The sequence below is a fragment of the Sparus aurata genome, chromosome 11, assembly GCF_900880675.1.
Source record: "Sparus aurata chromosome 11, fSpaAur1.1, whole genome shotgun sequence".
Taxonomy (NCBI): Eukaryota; Metazoa; Chordata; class Actinopteri; order Spariformes; family Sparidae; genus Sparus; species Sparus aurata.
This window is the reverse complement of record NC_044197.1, coordinates 33,154,099-33,181,563: the sequence shown is the minus strand read 5'-3', so window position 1 is coordinate 33,181,563 and position 27,465 is coordinate 33,154,099. Positions and strand designations below refer to the sequence as shown.

At 43.8% G+C, this 27,465-nt stretch overlaps 1 protein-coding gene across 7 annotated transcripts in view; it reads left to right on the top strand.

Annotated features, from left to right (window-relative positions):
- The window catches only part of nfic (nuclear factor I/C), a 209,864-nt gene that overhangs the window by 93,569 nt on the left and 88,830 nt on the right, over positions 1-27,465 (top strand). For 5 of the 7 annotated variants that reach the window (XR_003985904.1, XM_030432866.1, XM_030432865.1 and 2 more), the window contains exon 6: positions 21,579-21,653. The exons of 1 other annotated variant lie outside the window; for it this stretch is intronic. Coding sequence is in view for 4 of the 6 variants with exons in the window: in XM_030432866.1 (XP_030288726.1) it covers positions 21,579-21,653 (75 nt within the window). In the remaining 2 variants the exon portion in view is untranslated. Of the gene's footprint in view, positions 1-18,311; positions 18,502-18,611; positions 19,218-21,578; positions 21,654-27,465 lie in introns of those variants that run through there. One more of the 7 variants, XR_003985906.1, reaches the window with a different exon arrangement.

Here is a 27,465-nt window from a genome sequence, read left to right as displayed (position 1 = left end):
GGAATTATTAAAACGATGTCAGATGGACCGTGAAGAGATTGAAGTTGTGGTTGAGTTGGTGAGGGAAGCAATAACGTCCCCAAACAATCCAATAACGCCAGAGTTAAAATGTTTGGCAACACTCCGGTATTAGGCTACGGGGAAAATGCAGCTCTTCGCACGGGACTAGTATTACCTGGGGACCTCAAGTGATTTAGAAATGATCCCACCACGTCGGTGTTTCGTGCAGACCATTCGCACGGCAAAAGAGAAGTCTGTGTTTTAACTCGAATTTACTGACATTATCCCCCGGGTCGATCGCACCGGAGCCCTTGTTGGAGCAGCACAACAGTTAGATATGGATATTTTTAATATAATAACTGGTGAGCCTGATGAAAGATAAAAAGTGTTCCTTACCGCATGCTGCCATGCATGCAATCCATCTAATCATCTTTCGAGATTTCGCTCTTCTGATGAGCCTCCTGAATTTGCACCCAAAATGCTGTCAAAATTTTCATTTATATTTCCCCAACGCAGCCTCCATAATTCTCGATCTGGAAAAAGGCAGAAAAAAGGTGAGGAAAACACAAAAAACATTAGGAAAAACAAAAAAACAACCCCAAATCACAGAGATGCCGATTCGCTCTGTGTTTGGTGAAATATGATAGGTAATTTGTGGTAGAATTTTTACTTTATAAATTATGGACTTGGCAGATTCGCACAGGATGCTGCCCTGTCACTCAACAACCAATCACCGTTGTCACCGCTTCTAAATGCGTCCTTATAAAATGACATCATCCAGAGCAACAGAGAGTTGCTTCTAGTTTAGGAGTTCACTGTTTTCATAACTAAAAGTAGGTCTCAGTGGCTTTGTGAATTACTTTTAAGAAACAACTCCTACATAAAAACTTTTAGTCCGATTTAGGAGTACTCCTAACGTTAAGATAAAAGTCTGTGAATACGGGCCCCAGACAGGCATGGACTGGCCATCTGGCATACCGGGCAATGCCCGGTGGGCCGACGCACATTTATGGGCTGGGCTTTTAAATAATTTTTATCGACCGTGATGGCCCATTGGTTGATTTTCTTGAAGGACATTGGGCTAATCCAATCTCACTCAGCCCTCCTTTTTTTCTAAGTGCACAATTTAGAGGGGGCGGCCCATTGGTCCGTCTTCAATATAAGCCGTTTTTAAACAGCCTCTCCGCATTATCTCCGGAGCGGTGGTTCGCCAATTCTCCGCCGATGGTGATTCACACAGAGCGAAGCATCTCCGCCTTCAGGTGTGTAATTCACACAGAAAGCCGGCGCTGCAGCTCCTAAAGAGGCGTGACGGTATACGTCATGTCGATGACGTCGGTGTTTCCCCAGGTGTTCCCCCGTTAATCCAAATCCGCGGACATGATAGATAGCTATGATAGATAACTTCTGAGATCTCGGATGCCAATGATACATTATGCTTGACATAGAATATACCTTTACTCAACTATGTGTTGAGTAAATGTACTTATTTGCTTTCCACAATGGTTATTTGATAGACTTCTAAAGTAATAATAAACTGTAGATTTCTAATAAGCCTAAAGGCAAAAAGTTATGGGGTTTTTTTCCGGTTGTGCTCCGCTAATTATGAGGGGCCGGTCTAAGCCAAAAATGCCAGGGCCGATTTTTTGTCCCAGTCCAGCCCTGGCCCCAGACATCAAAAGATGTTCAATATTCAGTGGGCAGATGACACCAACATCATTGACAGCAATGGGAGGTCACATGTGGAAGAAATAAACAATCTTACACAGTCAGTGCGTTTACATGCACAGCTTAGTCGGATTACAGCCATAGTTCGACTATGCTACTCAATCAAGACAACTGCAATTATCCGAGTATACATGCCGGTGAGAAAATCGGATTATTGGCCGGAGCATGTCATACCGCAGTACGTGAGGTGGCGCTGTACCTATTTCAACTAGTGGTAACAGAGCCACCTCTGGCTGACCTCTTTACGTCACCAGCTGCCTCGGCATTCTAGAAAGATGGTGTACGAAGAGCGAGACGAAGCTACATCTTTGTATACTTCATATATGGTGTACATGATAATTACACAAACTAGGCGCACAATGGTGCTCTTTCTTGCTGTGATTTCGGAGGAAAGACGCCACCGCCGCCATCCGTCTACTTCCGGCTCACGGCCCGGGGAAAAATCTTGCGCCTGCTCAGAACGCAAAGTCCGATCCGATCCGTTGGAACATATACATGCAGGAGTAATGTGACTATCAATCGAATAATCTGGGTGCTTTAATTCGACTATGAGAAATCCGATCCGGTCCGATTTAAGTCAGACTATGGTGTATACATGCATCTTAAAAATCTGATCATAGTCGGACTAACACAGTAATTTGGTTTTCTTGAGTGTCATGTAAACGCACTGAGTGGTGCACAGAGAACAATCTACTACTCAATGTCAGCAAAATCAAGGAGCTGATTGTTGGTTTTAGAAAAACGAAGTCAAAAACACACAACATTCTAATCAGTGGAGCTGAGGTAGAGCAGTTGAACTGTTATTGGTTCCTTAGAATTTTCATCACAGAGAACTCATCACCACCCTGGTTAGAAAAGCACAGAAAAGGCATTACTTCCTACGATAACTTAGGAAGCCTATATTCCAGAGCAAGATTTTGGTCAACTCTGGTCAAAGTAACTTGACTGGAAACATCACTGGTACCATCTACAGAGCATCAGTGACATCAGTGAAGTGAGATGTCTGCACAGAGCCCAAAGATACTAAAAGACAATACCCATCCACCCACAGTCTGTTCACACTGCTGCAAGCTGACAAAAGATGCAGAAGTGTCTATTGACATACCAGCAGACTACAGAGCAGCTTCATTCCCCCCAGCTCTGAGAATCCTCAATTCATCATTAATGAATTTGTAGCACAAAGGACTAGAACAAATTTAAATTTTTTAAACCCTTGTGTTGTATTCAATCACATTTATCTAAACAGTAAAACAGTAACAACATTTGATTAAACTCAAATTATCCTTATTGTGTGTGTGCGCGTGTGTGCGTGTGCGCATGTGTATGTGCACGCATGTGCAAGTGTGTGTTAAACTTCGGTCATATGTAAATCTGTCTCAGACTACTTACCATAGTGATGGTAACTACTTTGGTAGTGGTAACTTTGACTGAGGCAGTTGATTTCAACTGCAGACGATTACCTCACATTATCATGCTAAAAAAAAGAATAACTCCCATCTTTTATGGTAGAAACTATGAGAGTCCACCAGTCTTTTTGTGTGCATTGAAAGGCACTAATGATGTCACCGCCGCCTTTTTTTTCGGGCAGACAGTCATATTGTATATGGGTAGGACCTGTCACCATGGGAACCTAGAAGATGGAGGAAAATCTGGAGCTTTATTTTATGTCTGACAAGCAATGTAATAACAAAGACAGAAAAGCCCATTTGGGGTAGCAGATTGGGCAGACACTGAATGTTGCTGATGAGTGTTTTTCTGTTATTATCTTACAATAAGGTAAGACAGGTTGTGTAGTTATCTCTCAGTTAACATAACATTAGCTACCTTGCTTTGTAAATCTGTTTTGTTTTACTCATTGTCAAGCCGAGAGGAGGTATTTCAGAGATAAGTACATATTTGGGGCTCTTAAGCACATTTTAGCGCAAATTCATCTAAAAGCGCCAAATTTGGCACAGATGTTGCTCAGGTCATACTGAAATGATTTAGCTAGGGGGCCGGAGCAAGTGACCCTTCGGGCCAAGATGGCTGCCACATCCAATATGGCTGCTGCCTGAAAAGGGTTCCGGCTATAACTTTTGAACCACATGAGTAACAAAAACAAACTTGATATCTTTTTCATCTTAATTGATCATGGGAAATACATAGGAATGTTAATATTTATGACCCGGTGCATCTGGACCCCTTATTCTTCCAATTCCAATATGGCCACTGTCCAAAAAAGCAGTTTTGGCTGTAGTATGGGCCTTACTACCCCATTGTTCGTGCCAATTCATCTACAGCACCAAATCCAATAGGCCGCCGCTTGAAAGGGATTCGGCCATAGCTTTTGAGCCAGATTAGACACAAATACAAACTTGAAGTCTATTTTACCTTTTCTGACCATAGGAAACCCATTGGGATACTTACATTTATGACTGGGTATGTCAGGACCTCCCAAGTTTCCTAAACTCAATATGGCCACTGTCTGTTTTGTTTTGGCTACAAAAATGCGCTACAAATGAGGATGTGGTGTCTATTTTATGTTTATTGACCACAGGAAGTCCATTGGCATATTTATATGTATGCTTTTGTAAGTCTGGAACCTGTATTCTTTTCAAGACTGTGGTTGAAAATCCTTTTTAAACCACAACTTTGAAGGTTGACACCCTTGCAAAGGGTGCCCAACTGACGCCCTTTGCGAGGACTTTGCAGACCACTTCAGAAGTAAAATCAATGACATCAGATCGAGTCTTTTACCTCACCAGATTTTAAATGTCGACACACCTTGATCATTGATTTTACCCAAGGAAACACTGGAGAGTTTTGCCCTGGTTGATACAGGGACACTTGGTCGTGTCTTCTCCCAATTAAAGCCCACAACCTGCCTATTAGACCCAATTCCCACACCATTTTTTAAAACACTTTGTGGATTCTTTGAGGATCAGCAGTTATACATGGTGAATTGCTCTCTTCAGAAGGGTGTCTTCCCTGCCTCCTTTAAAACGGCGGAGGTGAAGCCCCTCCTGAAGAAGAGCAACCTAGATCCCAACATCTTTAACAATTATTTGCCTGTATCCAACTTACCGTTTTTAAGTAAAATTTTGGAAAAACTTGTTTTTAATCAAGTAAATGACATTTTAATCCTAAACAACATTTTAGAGAAGTGTCAGTCTGGTTTTAGGACGAACCACAGTACAGAGACAGCCCTTTTAAAGATTTTAAATGACATCAGGTGCAACTTAGATAACCATTAACTCACAGTCTTGGTATTACTGGATCTAACCGCCGCCTGTGATACAATAGACCATCACATTTTATTAAATAGACTGAAGAACCTGGTCGGCCTCTCTGGTACTGTTCTTAACTGGTTCGTCTCTTACCTCACAGATCAACACTTCTTTGCAAGTATGGATATGTGTTCCTCAGAAACCCACAAAATAAAGTGTGGGGTTCCCTAAGGGTCAATTTTAGGTCCAACTCTTTTTAATCTTTACATGCTTCCAGTTGAGGAAGCATTTCAGTATGACCTGAGCTAAATCTGTGCCAAATTTGGTGCTTTTAGATGAATTTGTGCGAAATTACCTATTAATGTGCTTAAGGCCCCCAACTAACAGGAAAGACAGAGAGGCTTTGAAGGAGCAGAGAAGTGGGGCAGATACCACTGTGATGCTGCCATTGGTCCGTCCACAACTTTACCCTGCCCTGTTGCACCACAACAGGCACAGAGATCTGCTTCCCCTCTTAAAGCACAGAGAGGTCAATGACTGGCCTGGCCACTTTTGGGAGGTGGTACATGGAGCAACACCTCCACCAAATGCCCTCTGTTTTAGCAGGGAGTTCCATAAGTCCTTAACAAAGACTTGCTGAAGAGTAGCATTTCCCTCTAATGGCCCCCACACACCGCCCAGTCTCAAACCAACTGCCAACTGCCTTTATCTGACCACTCTCTTGCCTCTTGTCTGACCCGTTCAGCAGAAAAGTTGCATTGAACACACTGCTTCGACGTGCTGCCAGCTCCACAGTAGCGTTTACGTTTTGCACTTGCACAAGATGCAATAAGCGGGTGGTCCTACATGAAAACAGGAAATGATGGAACGGAGTGCATAGACAAACAAAGCACACACAGTATTCCGCCCCTACCACACATCGCTCTGATTGGCTAGTATACTGCCCATCAAAATGGTCATACAGCTAACGCAACCAATCAGAGAATCCAGTGGCTCAGAAGGCTGACAGCCAATCTCCTCAGACTTCGCATGTTGAATCAGAGCAGACAACGTCCACTCGGCTCCGAAAGCTTCAGCAGGGCTGAACACACCGAGCATATTTGTTTCCGACCTCATCCGAGTCTCCCCAAACGCTTGAGACATCCAACAGTTGGGCGGGTGTGTTCCTGCCTTTAGTCTAATACTCGCTCTTAAAAGATTTGATAATAGAAATTCAGCACTTCAAATTCCAGACATTTTTGCATGCTGACTTTTCTGATGTTTAGCTTGTCTTTTTGCTTAAATTGTAATCTGTAAACATGTTATTGTCAGTTATATTAAAAAGTTCAATTGTGTCTAGATTTTTAAGTCTGTAGATTTTTTTTTTTCAAGATTTTTTTTGAGGCATAGACACCTTTATTTGACAGTGGATAGACGGGAAAGGGGGAGGGCACTCGACTACCTGCGCAACAAGTCTGTAGATATGTAATAAATCAAATGAATAACGGCCTTAGTCGCCCCTGATGAATAAAACAAGACCAAGGACGTGCACGTCGCCCGGATCGGCGTCACCGGGGCCCCACCCTGGAGCCAGGCCTGGGGTTGGGGCTCGCAGGCGAGCGCCTGGTGGCCGGGTCTCTGCCCACGGGACCCGGCCGGGTGCAGCCCGAACGAGCAACGTGGGCCCGCCCTCCCGTGGGCTCACCACTCGCGGGAGGGTTCAGACGGGGCCGGTGCAGAGGGATATGGGTGGCAGTCGTGGGCGGGGGCCCCGGCGGCCCAATCCCCGGATGGTGACTCTAGCCATGGGGACATGGAATGTCACCTCACTGGGGGGGAAAGAGCCTGAGCTGGTGCGGGAGGTTGAGCGGTACCGGCTAGAAATAGTCGGGCTCACCTCCACGCACAGCCTGGGCTCTGGAACCCAACTCCTTGAGAGAGGCTGGACTCTCTTCTACTCTGGAATTGCCCGCGGCGAGAGGCGGCGAGCTGGTGTGGGCTTGCTTATAGCCCCCCAGCTCAGCCGCCATGTGTTGGAGTTCTCCCCGGTGAACGAGAGGGTCGTTTCCCTGCGCCTTCGGGTCGGGGATAGGGCTCTCACCGTTGTCTCGGCTTATGGGCCGAACAGCGGTGCAGAGTACCCGGCCTTCTTGGAGTCCCTGGGAGGGGTACTGGAGAGTGCTCCAACCGGGGACTCCGTCGTTCTCCTGGGGGACTTCAACGCCCACGTGGGCGATGACAGTGTTACCTGGAGGGGAGTGATTGGGAGGAACGGCCTCCCCGATCTGAACCCGAGTGGTGCTTTGTTACTGGACTTCTGTGCTAGTCACAGTTTGTCCATAACGAACACCATGTTCAAGCATAAGGGTGTCCATATGTGCACGTGGCACCAGGACACCCTAGGCCGGAGATCAATGATCGACTTTGTGGTCGTGTCATCTGACCTCCGGCCGTATGTCTTGGACACTCGGGTGAAGAGAGGGGCTGAGCTGTCAACTGATCACCACCTGGTGGTGAGTTGGATCCGCTGGCGGGGGAGGAAGCTGGACAGACCTGGCAGACCCAAACGTATCGTGAGGGTCTGCTGGGAACGTCTGGCAGAACCCTCTGCCAGGGAGATCTTTAACTCCCACCTCCGGGAGAGCTTTGACCAGATCCCGAGGGAGGCTGGGGACATTGAGTCCGAATGGACCATGTTCTCCACCTCCATTGTTGACGCGGCTGTCCGGAGCTGTGGCCGTAAGGTCTCCGGTGCCTGTCGCGGCGGCAATCCCCGAACCCGGTGGTGGACCCCGGAAGTAAGGGTTGCTGTCAAGCTGAAGAAGGAGTCCTACCGGGCCTGGCTGGCCCGGGGGACTCCTGAGGCAGCTGACGGGTACCGGCAGGCCAAGCGTGCGGCAGCACGGGCAGTCTCGGAAGCAAAAACTCGGGTCTGGGAAGAGTTCGGGGAGGCCATGGAGGAGGACTACCGGTCGGCCTCGAAGAAATTCTGGCAAACCATCCGGCGCCTCAGGAGGGGGAAGCAGTCCTCCACCAACACTGTTTACAGTGGAGGTGGGGAGCTGTTGACCTCGACTGGGGACATCGTCGGGCGGTGGAAGGAATACTTCGAGGATCTCCTCAATCCCGCTGACACGCCTTCCATAGAGGAAGCAGAGGCTGGGGACTCAGAGGTTGACCCATCCATCACCCAAGCCGAAGTCACTGAGGTAGTCCGTAAGCTCCTCAGTGGCAAAGCACCGGGGGTGGATGAGATCCGCCCTGAGTACCTCAAGTCTCTGGATGTTGTGGGGCTGTCTTGGCTGACACGTCTCTGCAGCATCGCGTGGCAGTCGGGGACAGTGCCTCTGGACTGGCAGACCGGGGTGGTGGTCCCCCTATTTAAAAGGGGGACCGGAGGGTGTGTTCCAACTATCGGGGGATCACACTCCTCAGCCTCCCCGGGAAAGTCTATTCCAGGGTACTGGAGAGGAGAATTCGGCCGATAGTCGAACCTCGGATCCAGGAGGAACAATGCGGTTTCCGTCCTGGCCGTGGAACACTGGACCAGCTCTATACCCTCCGCAGGGTGCTCGAGGGTTCATGGGAGTTTGCCCAACCAGTCCACATGTGTTTTGTGGACTTGGAGAAGGCATTCGACCGTGTCCCTCGTGGCATACTGTGGGGGGTGCTCCGGGAGTACGGGGTCGGGGGCCCTCTGTTAAGGGCCGTACGGTCCCTGTACTGCCGGAGCAGGAGCTTGGTTCGCATTGCCGGCAGTAAGTCAGACCTGTTCCCAGTACATGTTGGACTCCGGCAGGGCTGCCCTTTGTCACCGGTTCTGTTCATTACTTTTATGGACAGAATTTCTAGGCGCAGCCACGGGCCGGAGGGGATCTGGTTCGGGAGCCAATGGATCTCATCTCTGCTTTTCGCGGATGATGTGGTCTTGTTGGCTCCTTCGAGCCGGGACCTCCAGCATGTCCTGGGGCGGTTTGCAGCCGAGTGCGAAGCGGCTGGGATGAGAATCAGCACCTCCAAATCCGAGGCCATGGTTCTCGACCGGAAAAAGGTGGCCTGCTCCCTCCAGGTGGGAGGAGAGTTCCTGCCTCAAGTGGAGGAGTTTAAGTATCTTGGGGTCTTGTTCACGAGTGAGGGAAGGATGGAGCGTGAGATTGACAGACGGATCGGTGCAGCGGCCGCAGTAATGCGGTCTTTGTATCGGTCCGTTGTGGTGAAGAGAGAGCTGAGCCGAAAGGCGAAGCTCTCGATTTACCAGTCAATCTACGTTCCGACCCTCACCTATGGCCATGAACTTTGGGTCATGACCGAAAGAATAAGATCCCGGATACAAGCGGCCGAAATGAGTTTCCTCCGCAGGGTGGCAGGGCGCTCCCTTAGAGATAGGGTGAAGAGCTCTGTCACCCGGGAGGAGCTCAGAGTAGAGCCGCTGCTCCTCCACATCGAGAGGAGCCAGCTGAGGTGGCTCGGGCATCTGTTTCGGATGCCCCCGGGACGCCTCCCTCGGGAGGTGTTCCTGGCATGTCCCTCCGGGAGGAGACCCCGAGGAAGACCCAGGACACGCTGGTGTGACTATGTCGCCCAGCTGGCCTGGGAACGCCTTGGGGTCCTCCCGGAAGAGCTGGAGGCAGTATCCGGGGAGAGGGAGGTCTGGGTGTCCCTGCTCAGGCAGCTGCCCCCGCGACCCGGCCCCGGATAAGCGGATGAAAATGGATGGATGGATGAACGGCCTTAGTTGGTTTAAAAGTACCTGTGTCTAGATTTTTTTTACTGTCAGGTAATTTCTTTGTATTTCTTTTCATTTTTTCTGTTGATGGTTAATAAGTTATGCAGTGTTGCTTGAAATGATATGCTGAAGAGGAAGACATGGAAAATATTTGTTCATCAGTTAACAATTTATTTGTGTTTGCATAGTTCTACTTACAACAACTATTACTCCGTACTACAAAATACTAAAACCCCTGCTGCTACAACTACTACAACTTTGACTCCTACTGCAATTATTGCTGTTAAAACTATTTGCATCAATTGTATATTAATTATGGATCTGTGAGAGGTACTTTAAAAAAGAGATGAGGGCGCCATTTAGCTCAGGTGGTAGAACGGGCGTCCCATGTGCAGAGGCTTTGTCCTCGTTGCAGCGGACCAGGGTTCGACTCCAAGCTTGGGTCCCTTTTCTGTGTGTCACTCCCCCTCTCTCTCACCCTGTTTCCTGTCACCTCTGTACTGTACTATCAATAAAGCCATGAAAGGCCAAAAAAATACTTAAAAATGTTATGTCCTTTCGTAGTCCGTGTGTTTGTGTAGGGTCTCAGCATGTCTCTTCTGATAGGGAAGGCCATAAAGACATAGGCGAGAGGGCCCAGTTCTGCCGCACCAGGGAGAGGGGTGTCTTCAGGCAGGTTAAGTGTCCCTTGGCTCGGGGCCCTGCCAAAAGAAGAGGCATACAGCGTTTCTCCATCACTGTTACTCCCATATGCTCCATTCAGCATCCACCACAACGCGGAGATTGAATGAAAGGTTTCCCTTATACTTTAAAACAAGGCAACCATTGCAAGCTGGGGCTTGGAATATGATGTGCTTCCCATCAGTTGCACCAAGGCAGTTTGGAAATCCACAGAGGATAATGAAATATTGAGCAATTATCCTTCCTGGGCATAGACATGTAGTCATCTAGAAGGCAGGTCCATATTGCTTCACAGACATCCTTCACTGCACCTCCAATGCAGTGCTCTATTCACTTACTAAGTGCCATATTTTGGTAGGAATTTCCTGTTGCAAGGAGGCGGTAATGTGAAAAAATTAGACAAATGTTAATGGAATTATTTTGTCAGGATATCATTTGTCAGCATAACTGTCAACTATTCTTTATTTTCATCTAAGCAGTTGTCTAATTCTTATTACCTACGTTCATTCCAATTCTACGAGGGAAAAGGTCAACAAACGAGATGTTTACTGTTTACTTCATCATGACAGAAAATACAATCTATTTACTTCTTAGTAGGTTGGATTATACCTCTTTTTTGTTCCAAAATGTTTTACCTGCTGATAAATATTGATCCCATCTATACTCATTAAAAGGGGTTCCTAAAGCAAGTTCTTCTCAAATAACGATAATAATATATCGTATTCAATGCACTGTAAAGCATAGGGACACATAAGTGATGTCAACACAGGAACTGATTGGCTCAGGGCTGGGCCTACTTGCATTTTAAGTTTACGCTCCAGGTATGTCCATATGCAGTCAAGTCAGTCTCAGTCAAGTGTTATAAGGCGAGTTAATACATTTCTACAGTACACTACAATGTGGACACTGGCCATTTTTCCTCTTAGTAAAAATTGAGGTGATGGGTAGTCGCTCCTGTCTGCAAATCCTGTACTGCAAATCCAATCAAGCTAAAAATGTTAGCCCGCTGGCATAAAAGCACCAATTTTTCCTACAAGCTGGTGTCAAAATGATTAAGGTGGAGTCAATATTGTGGCATTGGGACCAAGCTGAAGACAGGATGTTGAAAAGATTTAAAGCTCTTCCAACCCTGTCAGTCGAGCCATCCACTGTAGCTGTCAACATTCCGTTGCATATCCACTACAGCAAAACTCTAATGGCTCTAATTTTTAATGGAAATTTGAACTGTTCATGTGTCCAAAGTATGAATGATATTATTATGTTAAATTAATATGAAAAAGTCTAAGTCTCTGTGAACATTTTAAAGTTTGAATAGAGTTCCTATGTGAATGTATGAAGTACTGGGAAGAGTTTGAAATCGAGTGGGTTTGAAGGGTCTTCAAATTGACTTCCATTAAATCCCATTTTAAAAGAAAGTTAAATATTTTGATTTAGAAAATGGCAGCTGTCACATATTTTACCATGTATCTTTAAACATTATTATAGAGCTATAAATGACAACAAATAAAAACACACATTTCCCAAATTCACATATCTCCACAATAGTCAGGTTCACTATATATTTTTGCGGGAATTTTGGGGGGATTTGCTAAACTATGCATTTTTGGAAAGGTTATTGTATAAGGAGTCAGAAAATCAAAGCTTGCATTTGCTCAGATGTCTATGTGGCGGCCATATTGAAGTTTAAAAAATGGCCACCTTAAAATTTAAATTTGTAATATCTCTGCTTCTGAATAAACTGGATTGTTGATTTTTACCATTAATCCCACAGTAAGGGTCAAGGAATCCAATGGTGCTAATTACACTTTACCATATTAACCCTTCGATGCATGAGTAGGAACATTGTTTTACAGAGCATCTAACACATGTATAGTAAGTATTATCTTCATTTTACCTCAGGCAATATGTTATATATTTCAACAACATATTTATACATTTATGACTACAGCTAACTAAGCATACTGGGATAGTTGTTGTGGAACACACAACATACTGTATCAGCTATGTCATCCCTCAAGAACATTGTTTGTGCAACTAATAAGGTTGAAATACAACGTGCAAGGGACCGCAATGCACATGCTTTAGAACACAGGACACTACACTGCCAAAAAGCGTGGGCAGAAGAGATGAAGCACAGAAGCGGCTGTGCCAGACCCCTCAACATCTGTCTTTCTATTGCCATTCACACGATCCCATACAAGTCCACTGGATAAGGAAGGGTGCTTTTTCTGCCAAAAGTATGTGCATTACGGTCTCTTGCACGTTGTATTTCAACCTTATTAGTTGCACTTGAGTGACAGGAGTCTGAGCTGACAGGGGGGCTTGCTGTTTATGTGAACAACAGGTGGTGCTATCCTGGTCACGTTACCGTCAAAGACCGCATCTGCAGCCTGGATATTGAACTGTTAGCTGTGGGTCTCCATCTGTACTATTTACTGTACCTTTTACTGTGCAGTGCATAAAGCCCTTAAAACGTTAGATCACAGAAAACCCCCTGGACCTGACTTGATAGAGCTCTACTTTTTGCAAATAGCAGCTGATTTTGTTGCACAGTCTCTAACAATCCTTTTTAATCTCTCAATTGAAAACAAAGAAATTCCTTCCATTTGGAAGTCAGCTTTTGTTACCCCCTTATTAAAAGAGGTGATCTGGTAGCTTTTACTAATTACAGGCCAATATCAAATTTGTGTCTTGTCAAAAAATCTTGAATCTCTTGTGTGTGATCAACTTAAAGGAGTTTCTAACCTCAAATGATCTTTTCTCAAAACTGCAATCAGGCTTCAGGAAAAAGCACAGTACCATCACTACCATCAATGATATACTTGTTGCTCTTGACAAAAGGCAGTACTGTGCTTCACTTTTTATTGACCTGTCAAAAGCTTTTGACACTGCGGACCATGCTGTTTTAAAGCATAGGCTTCTTTGTTAGGGTTTGTCAGAACATGTAGTTTCCTGGTTTACAAATTATTTGAGTGATAGGACTCAGTGTATCAAATATGAAGGTCTGTGCTCTGAATTTGTGAGTGTCCACAAGGGGGTGCTACAGGGTTCAATAGTAGGACCTCTCCTGTTCATTATGTACATTTATGATATGGGAACAAAATTGTTAGATGCTAACATGCATCTTTATGCCGATGACACAATTATTTACTGTTTTGGATCAACTCCAGCTAAAGCTGTTGAATCTCTGCAGAAAGCTTTTGGTGTGGTCCAGCACACACTCCTGCAGCTAAAACTAGTCCTCAACACTGACAAGACTAAACAAGTGTTGTTTTGAAACACCAAGAAAGTCCCTCAAACTGTCCCCACAGTGTCCACTCTTGAGGGAAATGTCATAGAGGTGTTTCATATGTACTAATACCTTGGTGTCTTGCTTGATGACTCCCTCACTTTCAAGCCCCATATTGACAATCTTGTAAAAAAACTAAAACTTGAATTGGGTTTCTTCTTCCGAAAGAAATTTTGTTTCTCTTTTGGGTTGAAAAAGTGGCTTGGTTAAAGCACGGATGTAATTTTTTTAAAAGACCGTTTTGGTCCCCTGCAATTTTCACCATCCAAAAACAATGTTACGCTACAGTAAACAGAGACATGTCAAGCACTAGGACCAAGCGGAAAACGGCCGCTCAAGCTGAAGCCCCGCCCACAAGCTCCTCAATTGGTTCTGCCATTTCTTGTGTGATTGGCCGTCCCGCTGTCACTCCCTCTTGCTTGCACACTGGTCTGCTAGTTGCCCAGGAGTCCTTATTAATCTGCCACTCCTGTATGGGTCACGTCCGCTAGAAGGATTGTTATATCAGAGGTTTCATTTACATTAAAGCCCCTGTACGGAGTTTTTAACTGGATATAGAAAAGTCTCTGGTTTCTGCTTATGTGTCTCTGTTACCTACAACAGCAAATGAGCCCATCAGCGTGAAGATACGCTTTTTCTAAGTAGTCTAATTCTATACCTCTGAAAGGCATTGGTCGGGTCGGACCACTGACGAAACGATTTACGGCAGTCAGACCGGAACTGACGACATTCAGGATACAGCATAGCTGTTTTGTTGCTACGCTAGCCAGTGCTAACCGAGCTAAAACTTTTGTCATGGCTGATAATGAGACAAAGAAAAGAAAAATAATTCGAACCGAAGACCAACGAAAGGCCAAGAGGGAATCCGATCGAGCTAGAGCTAAACACGGATAAACACTGGCGATTCCTTCCAGAGATGGAGAGAGTTGCGGGGCTTGAAGGGAGGGTCGGATGCAGAATTCGCCCGATTCCTCCTAGACAGGTTTGTAAATTTTATTTCATTTATGAAATGTAATGCGGGACATAGTTTACAGCAATACATGAATTTAAGTTGTTACAACAAAGCTGGCTAACGTTACCACTAGACTAGCTCTAGATACTACACTCGTAAAAACGACAACAAACGTCTTAAGGCCCCCACACACCGCCCAGACGTCCAACTGCCTTATCCGACCACTCTCCGACCACTCCGTTGCCTCTTGTCTGACCTGTTCGGCAGAAAAGTTGCATTGAACACACCGCTTCGACGTGCTGCCTACTCCACAGTAGCGTGTATGTTCTGCGCTTGCGCTAGATGCAATAAGCGGGTGGCGCTTTTGTTGTGAGTTGTAAATGAGAACCTTATGCACGCAACTCTCTTTACTTTCGATCAAAACGAAACTTAACTATTTCCGATAAAAACAGCTGCATACTAAACATGCAGCGAGGCATTACCAGACGAACAAGAATTAATTCGTCCTGAACGGACATAACAACTAGTCTGTGCCAGTACTGCAAAACATGAAAACGGGGAATGACGGAACGGAGTGCATAGAAAAACAAAGCGCACACAGTATTCCGTCCCTCCCACACGCCGCGCTGATTCGCTAGCACAACGCCAATCAGAACGGCTATTCAGCTGGCACACAACCAATCAGAGAATCCAATGGCTCAGACGTCCGACGGCCCTCCTCCTCAGACTTCGCATGCTCAGTCGGATCCGACAACGTCCGCGCGGCTCCGAAAGCTTCCGACGCAGCTGAACACACCAAACATATTTGCTCCCGACCTCGTCCGAGCCTCTCCAAACGCTTCAGACGTCCAACGGTTGGGCCGGTGTGTTCCTGCCTTTAGATCACGCATCCATTTCAGCTGTGTGTATCAGCCCAACCGACCTGCAACGATGCATCGGTAATATCCTCTGTCATTATAAATGATTCAGTTTCTTACTTAGAACAAAACATCCATCACAATCAGTGTGACTTTGCTGTAACGCTAGCTCTGTAGCACCGTGGGTAATATATATAGCTGGGAAATTGCAGTGCAACAGCAGCATTACACACAGTGACAATAGTGCAGTCTTTGCATGTTTAGCCTATGTCACAGACATCACGGTAATACAGTTAGCTTACAACGTAAGATATTATGTTGGCAATGCTACTGCAGTTTTTTCCAATTACTTTGTTTCACCGGCGGCATATTATATTAAGTAGAAATACAAATAGACACATTTACCTCGTCCATATGCACGCTGCAGATAGCTGCTAAAATAAAACAAAAAAAGTTTTCAAAGCAAGTCCCATCTTCTTTCCGACGTTTCCAAAACAAATCTACACGCGCCGGCCAGACAAACGTCTTCACGACAGTGGGCGCTAGAGCTCATGGGAAATGCAGTCTTCATTCCGGCAAAACACTACCGCTTTCGTCCAGCGGGGCCGCCAAAATCAACACTAAATGAAAAGTCTGTACAGGGGCTTTAATATTAATATTATAACTGTAGAGCCTCAACAATGCAAAGATTTTAAAAAAAGCTTATATTCAATGCCAAAGAGATATACTTATTTTTATGTTGAAAGGCAGCAACTGTTTAAAAAAAACACCAACAATGAAAGATTTAGGGAAAAATACAATAAAACCTTGGATTACAAATGTGATTTTATACATCCAAACTCATGAGAATTGTAAGTTTTTTGCTCTATGAAATGAGGTCTTTTTACCATATATTCCAAAAATAAGTGTAAAATTGGTGGTACTGAGTTGGAGTGAAGCTGACTAACAAGGTGAAACACAGAATTGGGTGATAATATTTTGTTACATGCTTCACAACCAGTCAAACCAAAAAAGGGAACAGTAAACTTAAAAGTAGCAATAGAAAAGTAGAAGAACTACTAGAAAACACAGTGAACTGAAAGAGTTAAATCAAAATTTCGTCCTTGAGTTAAAGGCAATCGATCTGGCTGTTGAAGAAGGAAATAGAGCTGCTGCACGTAAGCATCAATGAATCGATGTTGAAAGACGTTGGAGACGGCAGCATGAAGAATTGACTCAATGCAAAAAGACGGCAAAAGCTTTCAGAGGTAATTAAAGCAGATGGCCCGAACTTGAAAATGTTCTTGTAGACTGGGTGAACACACAGAGAGCAGACATGGACACCTGCGTCTTATAGACAAGTGCGGCATATATATGTAAATTTTTTTTTCATATTAAAATTAGTTGGTGCGGCTCATATTCAGGTGCGCTCTATAGTCCGGAAATTACGGTAATAAATATAACACACACACAGACACACACGTGTGTATATAGCATATGCACATGGTTATTGTATTGTACATGCTTATTGCTCATGGTTATTATACTGGTTATTGTATGTTGTGTTTATGAACAGTCCAGCATGTCTATTGTTGGGCAGACCTCTCCTCCCTGTCCTTTAGTCTCTCTGTTCGTCTGTTTGTCATATATGACACACACTATACAGTAATATTAGCTAGCTTAGTTAGCTGTAGTGATAAATGTATAAATATGTTGTTGTAATATATATCACATTTTCTAAGGTAAAATGAAGATAATACTTACTATACATGTGTTAGATGCTCTGTAAAACAGTGGGCCTCATCCATGAATTATTCTTTAAATTTACAAAGATTGTGACATTCATGATTTTTTTTGTATCCAGAATTTATTCTTAGGTAAGACCAAATCCTACAAACACTCAGGAGTACTCTGTCAGTGCCGACATGTTGGCATGGTTGTGTTTTTTTCTTGTGCAGTTCAATAAAATACAATTTTTCATTGATAATTCTGTCATATTTATATATTCATTTATTTGTACATTTCATATTTTTGGTAATTTACAGAGAATTTTAAATTTTTAAATAAATTAAATGTGCCAATGATTTAACATTAATCAAGTAAATTGGAAACCATGCCATCAATTAGTAACCCCCACTCTATTGATATGTGGCATTTCTCCATCCAAAGCCCTCAAAACAATGGCATATATATTGCTGCTGCAAGAGATTGCTGATCGTGCCCTACAGAGGGAAAGAATGTTTTGGGATCACATGGATCTTTTTTCAGAGAGCGATGAGTTCCTTTTTAGAGGCTTTAGGCTCACACGACTGGTTCTTATAAATCCATGCAACCACTTGGAGCCAGCATTTGGAGCCACACACTTCGGTCAAACCCTGTCCCCCCGCATGTGCAGGTACTGTCGACCCTCTGCTTTTTGGCCACTGGAACCTTTTAAACGAGAGCTGGGGGACAGGGTGGGCATATCACAGCCATCCATTAGCTTGAGTCGTGGATGCAATAAATCAACTGGCCACACATTACATAAAGTTTCCATACACAGCAGAAGATCAAGTCGCAGTCAAAAGAGGATTTCATAACATCGCTGGCCTCCCTAACACCATTGGCGCAATAGACTGCATGCACATACGCATTAAGGCACCCTCTCCAGACCCCTTCCCATACCTCAACCGCAAGCAATACCATTCGATAAACGTTCAACTTATCTGCGACTCAAATAACCACCTACTGAACGTGGTCTCCCAGTTCCCAGGAGGAGAACACGACTCCTTTATTTTCCAAAACAGCTCCATGGGAGCACACCTTGAACAAGGAGCAGCTAGTGACGCATGGCTCATTGGTACGTATCTTTTATGATATATTATAATTTCCCATAAAAGTGTCTATTTGATTTTATCTTGATTTATTTTATTAGGGGATCAAGGATATGCCCTGGGGCCCTGGTTGATGACACCACTGACCAACCCTCAGACTCCACAGGAGATTTGATCTAAACCAGATGTATGCACACACTCGCTCCACTATCGAACACACTCTGCATTTTAAAGGGGCACTGGATGTGTTTGGACACAGCAGGTGGCAAATTGCTGTAAAAACCAGAGAAGGTAAGACAACTGATGATTTGATTTATTTTATTATAAAATCTGCTTAGACTAAGGTCACGTTTATTCAAACACCTTGCATCTTAACGTATGACTCTCCCTCACCATTACAGGTCTGTATGATAATCATGGCCTGCTGTGTCCTGCACAACATCGCTATCAAACGTGTCGTGCCACTTCCCCCTCAGCCACTACACCGTGAGGATGTGCATCCTGACGCAATGATGGGACCAGACTGCAGGCGTGCTGTTCTTGTTCGAGCGCAATTAATTGCCAGCTTTTGAAGAAAATGCATTAATATCACAATTTCAGTCTAACAGTCTAACTCACTTAAAAAAAATAAACAACAAAAAAGACAGACGAGTTTCAGTGCACATCTTTCACACATTTATTTTTTTAATTCTCATTAATTTCTTTAAATGTGTTGGATATGGTTGCGAGTGTTGAGGCAATCTCGTCCAGCGTGTCTGCTATCCTTTCCTGGGAGGCACTGCTGCAGGAGGGTTCTGTTCGTTCCGCAAGTTGGCTCTGTGGGACTTCATCTGTGAATAAATAATAAATCAAGCCATGGTTGCGACCCTCAGTCCAATACTAAGATGTATTTTGATCTCACACACTATGGTAAACACCTCCGGGTACACCTTTTAAATAAAGCTATTATTCCAGAAAATAAATCAATTACCTTCTGATTCCTCTGGAGTAGCAGCCGCACAGGGAGGGGGTGACAGCGTTGCCTCGGGGCCCAGGTCTGTATCCAGACACTCAGCCAATGGTACTCCTAAAAAGTAAGTTGGAAAAATTAAACTATCAATTAATAAATAACAAATTACAGTGATTAAGATTTCTCCCATATAGCCTACCTGAGAGTGCCATCTCCCCGATGATGGCCCCGATGCGCTGGTCCAACTCAGACAGGGTTTTGGTGTCTGCTGTTCCCCCTCCAGTCCATTGCGTCTCCCGTCGGAATTTTGCAATGTTTTTTTTGGTTTCAGATTTAAGATCAAACCATTTTTTTTTCACATCTCCTCTATTGTGCGTCCTTCTCCAGACACTGCATCCACTGCACGTGTGACAGCCTCCCATGTTTCCCTTTTTGTTTGCACTGGTATAACCTGCACTAAGTCTACTGAATATATATTTTTTCCTTTGGGTGATTTCCTGCAGCAGTACCTCCACCTCTGAACTGCTAAAGTTTTTTTTTCGCTTCACCTGCTGCGCTCCAAGGATGTATTTTTTGCTTTTGGCATTTTGTTGCCGTTTGCTCTGTACTATGGCACCAGTGTCTACACGGCCCTGCGGTTTCTTTTATGGGCATTGTATGGGTGGTTACCTATGTTAATCCTATGCTAATTAGACTCTCCCGGCACGCGCTCTCAATTTACGTGGAGGGGCATTCATCAATGTAGGAACACAGCTGGGAATTCTGAGGCCTACGAACGCGTTGATGAATCTGACGTAGGGATTTCTTAAGGAACCTCTTAATAACAACTTAAGAAAGAATCTAAGAAGATTCTTAAGAAGATTTTGGTGAATGAGGCCCAGTGTTCTTAAGGGATGACACTTCTGATATAGCAAGTCTGAGGAAAAGCGGTTGGCTCGAAACATCACTGCAAATAAAATCTTTCAACAGGAACTACTTTGTGTGTGAATCACTCTCAGCACCCATTCTAGTAGGTTTGCAATGTGCATGTCTTTGTAATCTTTCCCACAATAAATATTAAATGTTTTAATGAGTGATATGAAAAATGTTTATTTTTTGAAGAACAGCTGGAATATGAAATGATAACTTTTCATTACAAAGATATTTCAAGAAAACAACCACACCAGGTCATTCTTTACCTCATGCATCGAAGGGTTAATATGGTAAAGTTTAACTAGCACCATTGGATTCCTTGACCCTTACAGTGTGGGTTAAGCAGTAAAAAAAATCAACATTCCAGCTTATTCAGAAGTCAAGATATTACAAATTTAAAATTTTACGTTGGCCATTTTTTTAAAACTTCGATATGGCTGCCATATAGACATCCCAGCAAATGCAAATATTGATTTTCTGACTCCTTATACAATAACCTTTCCAAAAATGTATGGTTTAGCAAATCCCCCCCAAAAATCCCACAAAGGTTAAAATCTAAAATATAATGAACCCGACTACTTTTCTACCTGTAAGTAACTGTTGTTCTTGCAATGTCACATGCCTCAATCATTCACAACCAATAAAGAGATAGGGAGAGAGAGACAAAGTGTGACCGCTTCCACAATAAGAAAGAAAAAAGAAAACAACGGAGTGTAATTGCTGCTAATAGAGACGTAGGATATCAAAGTGTAAATGCAGGAAATTGACAAAATATTGTGCAACACAAGAAATGTTGTTAATGCCTATACACTGTGGCAGAGCTGAAGTTTAAAATGCTTCTTAGTGCTTCTGAGTGCATTTTTTCTTTTGTATTTCCAGCAGACCAGATGTGTCGGGGGGCATTGTTTCATTTGAAATCCAAGGCAGTAATCTTGGCTCTCTGAAAGTGATGGGGGATCTTTAGAAGCTTTTGCTTGCTCAGTTTTTAAGCTAGTGTCAAGGTCAAATGTATTTGTCTCCGAAGGCCAATTGGTTTAGCAGTATAGAGTGCTATGTAATAAAAGAACAACAAACATGAGCGAGCATAAGCTAATGTCGAGGTCAGCCTTAGTCTCAAATAATTGCTTGTCATATTAGTAGCCACCCATGTGCTCCTCTTATCTTACGCTCTAGAGATAAGGTTTTCACAAGAAACCTGCTGCTTCTTCACACTTGGTGGCTGTTTCTGAAATTGTGGTTCATGATGTTAAGCTTTTGTCAATAAAAACTAGCTAATAAAACATCATAAAGTAGCTAAAAAGTTGCTGCTTTTTAGTGTTCAGTAATTTCCAACGCGTTTGCAACATTAAATGTGACACACCAGGGGGGAAAAAAGCATACGGGAAAACTGGTCTACTGGCAATTGTGGGTGTGATAGTGGGTTTTCCTTGCACTTAATTTAAACTGCATAATGAATAATTTTGGTGTAAAATGGTATTAATGTGTAACTGCTGTTTTGTTTCTACAGATGGCCCAGAGTATCAGGAGAGTTTTGTGACATCAGGAGTTTTCAGTGTCACTGAGCTGGTCCAGGTCTCAAGAAGTAAGTCTTCTTTATTGTTAGCTTTAGCTACCAAAGTAATACAATTTATTGTAATACCAACCCTTTATGTAGTAGTTTCAATTACATTCAGCATGTAACATCAACTGACAACTCAAGAGGGTTGTATGATTGTAGGGTTGGCCATTGGAAGGTTAAAAATTCGGTGGATTGACCAAACATCGAAGGGGGAAAGGGGCGTTATAACAACTATTTAAGAACTACTGATATATTTTCAAGCAAGATATAGTTTTAGACAATGCTGTATGATATACTGACATAGAGTAAAGTTGCACCACATAATGCCACTCTATCATCTCTCACCCACTCTCCACACAGCTCCGTCTCACTCACTGACAAGTTGTCCTGTTGAACTGAGAAAACACACACACACATCGTTTCAAAAAGCGTGCGCACCTATCAACTGATCGTGTCACTTGCGCCTGCTTTGACGCCTGTGCAGCAAGCCGCGCCTGACGTGTAATGTAGTTTCCTCATTGACTTATAATGGCCCCCCATTCACGCGCACGTTCACGCGTGATGACAGCTGCACGCCGGTAATCACACGACGCGTAGTGACTACGTGTAACATTCATGCGTCTTTTTGCAAATGCACGTGTTAACGCTCGCATGAAGATGATCGAACATTTTTTCACGCACTTACGCGTACGCGGAAATGACGTGCGCAAACTCTGTCACACGTAACAAGAAGCTGCGTACGTATGAAGCAGCGTGTGCACGTCTGTCTTTCACTGTTTGACAAATGTTGTTAGGCGTTCACACGTACGTGTGCTCGCAGACTCTGAAGCTTCGCAGCCGGAAGTTGATCTGCACCGTGCGCACCAGTCCGCGTACATGAACGCCTCGCGTAGTTGTTCTGTGTTCCATTTTCATCCAGTAGATGGTGCAATCGATCCAATGCGAGATACAGACACATAGGCTTTTGCATGACATGATTCATTTTAACCCCAGAGTGAGGGGACAGCCTTCCATTCCGACACAGCCTTCTATTGTGAAACAGCCCCACTCCGAAACACCGCTGTTCCGACCCTCCCCTCAAAACACCGCTGTTCCGAAATTGATTTTCAAGTTTACATTACTTCCTACATCAAACACTGCCGTTCGCTCACCGGCCGCACTCACACAACTCATTACCTTTTATTGCTAATAGACCTATGTCACTATCTTCATTTATTATATAGTATATTTTGGTTTGCAGCAAACACATTTAAACGTTTGTCTAATCTTTTTACACGCACTATCCGTGGTGCTGGAATCCCCACTTCCAGCCGCACTCGCACAACTCTGAAATAAAGTGTGGCCCATGGGTGCGATCTGCCGGGGAATGACCCCTCTGCTCGTTCGTTTTAACATAACTTGTCTTTGTGGAAGGTTAACAAGGTATGAGTGGATCGAGCACTGCTGCTCAGTTTGTCTTTGAAAAAAAAAAGCAGAGGAGAAGACAATAGGCTACCTATGTGTTTTTGATTCAATAAACATGAAATTGATTGTGTATCCATCTCTTAAAGCCATAGACGGATTATCATGACCACGGGCCTACACACGCAAACTGTGCGCACGCAAAGGCGCTGTAAGGCAAGGGCGCAAAGGCTGTTACATAATTACATTGAATGTAACAATTCCGCAAACGTAATAAACCTCAAACACCTACTACTAATACTGACCGTGCGTGCAAAATCCAGCTGCTGACCCTCCGCTCTGCTGTCACACAACGGATCCCCCGTCCGCGCTCCTTCTGTCTTTCCCGAAAAATAATTTCCATGAAGAAAACATCGCCTGACATTTAAATTTAACTTCCCCTTGACAGTACAAATCTCAAGAAATCTGGATGTATTGCTCATTTGTAAACACAACACTTATCAGTCTATAGGCAAGAATCTAAAGGTTTATTAATTCAATTCATTTCAAATTCGCTTTATTGGCACGAATGCCACAACAACAATATTGCTCCAAGCACCACGAACCACGAAAAGAATACCTAGCACAGTAAATAATAATAATAATAATAATAATAATAATAATAATTATAATAATAATAATAATAACTTTGAACATTATCACAATTAAGTTATCAATCTGCGATGTAAACAAAATGCAAACATTACAGACTTCTAACCATTTTCTAAAAGTGTCTGTATTTTAATTGAGAATAGTTTTTATATAAATTACACAAAAGGAAAAGAAAATGTGATTTGTTTTACCTATTTCAGCCATACGCGGTCATATTGACCGCACATCATTTTGCGGGATTTCATACATTGTCTCTCTTGTCTCTAACTTAGCGGTCTCCAGCTGTGCGACTGTAACACAACTTTATATGAAGAAGGACTAACACTAATAGCCTAATTGATTCTTATTTCTTCCACTTACAGAACTGTTTACGACTCGAAACAATGTTATTATATATGACGTTTCTGACCAAATGTCGCGGCTTCAAATGCATCAAATTCCCACATCCAGTTACGCAGGCAGCTGAACCAGGTGACAGACAAAGGCTGCACTCTGCGTTCTGATGTTTGCTGGGCAGATCTGTTTGTAACTCTGAAATAAAGTGTGGCCCATGGGTGCGATCTGCCGGGGAATGACCCCTCTGCTCGTTCGTTTTAACATAACTTGTCTTTGTCGAAGGTTAACAATGTATGAGTGGATGAGTTGATCCATCCCTTATAGCCATAGAGGGGATTATCATGACCACGGGCCTACACACGCAAACTGTGCGCACGCAAAGGCTGTTACATTATTACATTGAATGTAATAATGTCCGCAAACGTAATGAACCTCAAACACCTACTAATACTGACCGTGCGTGCAAAATCCAGCTGCTGACCCTCCGCTCCACTGTCACACAACGGATCCCTCTCTATTGTAATTGTTGGCCCGAAAAATAATTTCCATGAAGAAAACATCGCCTGATATATAAATTTAAATTCCCATTGACAATACAAATCTCAGGAAATCTGGATGTATTGCTCATTTGTACACACAACACTTCTACAGGCAAGAATCAAGAATCTAAAGGTTTATTAATTCAATACATTTCAAATTCGCTTTATTGCCATGAATGCCACAACAATATTGCTAAAGCAATAAAGAACTAACGAAAAGAATACCTAGCACAGTACCGTTATACTTACTGTGTGTTTATGTGAAATAATAATACTAATAATAATAACTTTGAACATTATCAGTTAAGTTATCAATCTGTGATGTTAATAACAAAATGCAAACATTACAGACTTCTAACCATTTTTCTAAAAGTGTCTGTATTTTAATTGAGAATATTTTTTATATAAATTACAGAAAAGGAAAAGAAAATATGATTTGTTTTACCTATTTCAGCCATAAGCGGTCATATTGACCGCGCATCATTTCGCGGGATTTCATTCATTGTCTCTCTTGTCTCTGACCTGGCTCTCATCTACGCTGACGTATATGACGTGTGTTTCGATAACCAATAAAGTGCTTGGAGACCGTAAAGGGCATTTAAAACAATATTTATTCACAGAAATTATAGAATGGGGTCTGGGGGGAAGGGGTCCGTTATTGTGTCCTGTCCTCTGCCGGGCGCAGACTCGGGAGCTGTGGGGGAAACGAGATGGCAGTCACTGCACTTTTAAACCCAATACATGCACACCACTTCATTTACGTCCTAAGATCGTTGCTCACATGATGGGGCAGAGTATCAGCTGTTCACCGTCACCTCGGGCCAACATCACTCTCATCATTGGCACCACTGCTGTCACACCGTCCTTGGGCGCCGGCCTCTTACGCTGTCATGTGGGGAGGGGGGGGGGAGGACTTCAGTCACTGTACTTTTACACACATTCACAATAACTTTCCACGACCAGGGGTCACTACTCGCACAATGGAGGCAGAGTAGGGATGTAACATATCGGTAATACCACGATATCATGATAACAAAAGTGTCTCAATATTATTGTGAACATGTATGGTATGAAATGACGGCAAATACTGTAGATTTTGATCTCATTACATCCCTAGGGCAGAGTATAAACTCACATTTCAATTAGTCCGACAGTCAATGCCCGTCTGCTGGCGACAGCTGTCGTTCTCTTTCTCCTGCTTCTTTCCCCGTGGATCTCACACTCCTCTTCCTCTGTCTGCTCACTGCAGGTGTAACTGGGTCGGTCTGCAGGCCCCGCCCACTCTGCTGTGTTACGGTGTAGAATCAGACACTGGCAACTCTTGTCAAACCCTGGTTTAGCCCTGTATCAACAATACACCTGACGTGAAAAAGGACAAGCTTAGTGTAGGTATATAAAATGGTGAAAACCAGACACAACGTTACAGGCAACACTATTTTTTTAAGCTCTCAAAACTCAGTTCTACAGGTGCTTTTCACCAGTGTGACATGTGTCTGAGTGGATCTGTTGTTAAACTATCCTTTTAGTTTCTCAACTGCTGATTAGGAATGGTTGATGGTGTGAGTGTGACAGATGAGTATGTGTGTGTGGAAGGTATATGAAAGTTGTGTGGTTCTGTAACAGAGAATAAAAAGCAGTTATCAGACCAGCAGGTACATGGTTAACTATACAGTACCAGGAATGGTAAACAACCAATAGAAATAAGAATGAATCATTCAGCTTAATTAACAACAGCCAATATACAACAATAATACAAGAACATGTAGGAGAGTTCTTACTATTAGCAACTAATAAGCATTAACGAGCTAACTGATTAGCAGCACTAACAATATACATTTTCCACCTGCTGCATCAACCCACTCTGCGGAGGCTCTTTTCGACAGCAGGGGGCGCAGTTCTGGTGCTTAATACCTTATTATCTTGTCTAAGGCACAGAATGAGTTTTATGAACCCTGTTAAAAGGTTGAGTCTTGAGTTTTTTGCCCAAAATAAACGCTAGACTTTTAAAAATGAAACCCGTCTTAATCATCACCTGGCTTCTAGTCCTGTGTGGTGGTGGCTTTGTGTAGCCCTCCCGTTAGCCCCACTAGCTGTTTCTGATGCTGCTGAGTGCTAGGCATGGATCTATTATAACAATACATCCATGGTGCTAGCACGTCTCTCTCTCTCAGCAGCAGCAGCACTCAGGACGGCAAAGAAAAAGAAATATAGCCTGAGTGAAGCGCTGGAGCTGCGGGCCGATTCTCATCACTGACAACTAAAGCCTAGACTGTAGACTGTTGGGGTGGTGAGTTAACTCGATGCTAACTTTGGCTAGCGGTGGCGGTAAGCATCCGCCGCTAATACCATCTTCCCAGCCGACCACAACGGCAACCAACACCGGAGGCTCCCGGTGTTGGTGACGGAGGCACCTGCGCTGCTCTCGGACTGTATTTCCTTACCTTTGTGGTCCTGGTAACTCACAGTTGAGCCTGAGAGGAGGGGCCCAGTTTCAATGTTTTGTTTACAAACTGTAACAAGCAATACTCCAGACTCTACTTTTAAACTTACACAACACAAATGACCTATGTATTTATACGTAAATATTAACCATTTCCCAGTCACCTTTCTCATCCTCCGTCGTCGTCGTCGTCGTCTTCGTCTTCTTCTTCTTCTGAATTTCCGGCAGGCAAAGTATGGCTCACTGCTGCCTCCCCTGGTTGGTTAAAATGAAAAGGCCAACTATGTGAGGCGTTCATGTACGCGAACTGGTGTGCGAGCTGCAGATCAACTTCCGGCTGCGAAGCATCAGAGTCGGCGAACGCACGTACGTGTGAACGTCTAACAACATTTGTCAAACAGTGACAGACAGACGTGCACACGCTGCTTCATACGTACGCAGCTTTTTGTTACGCGTGAAATACAATATG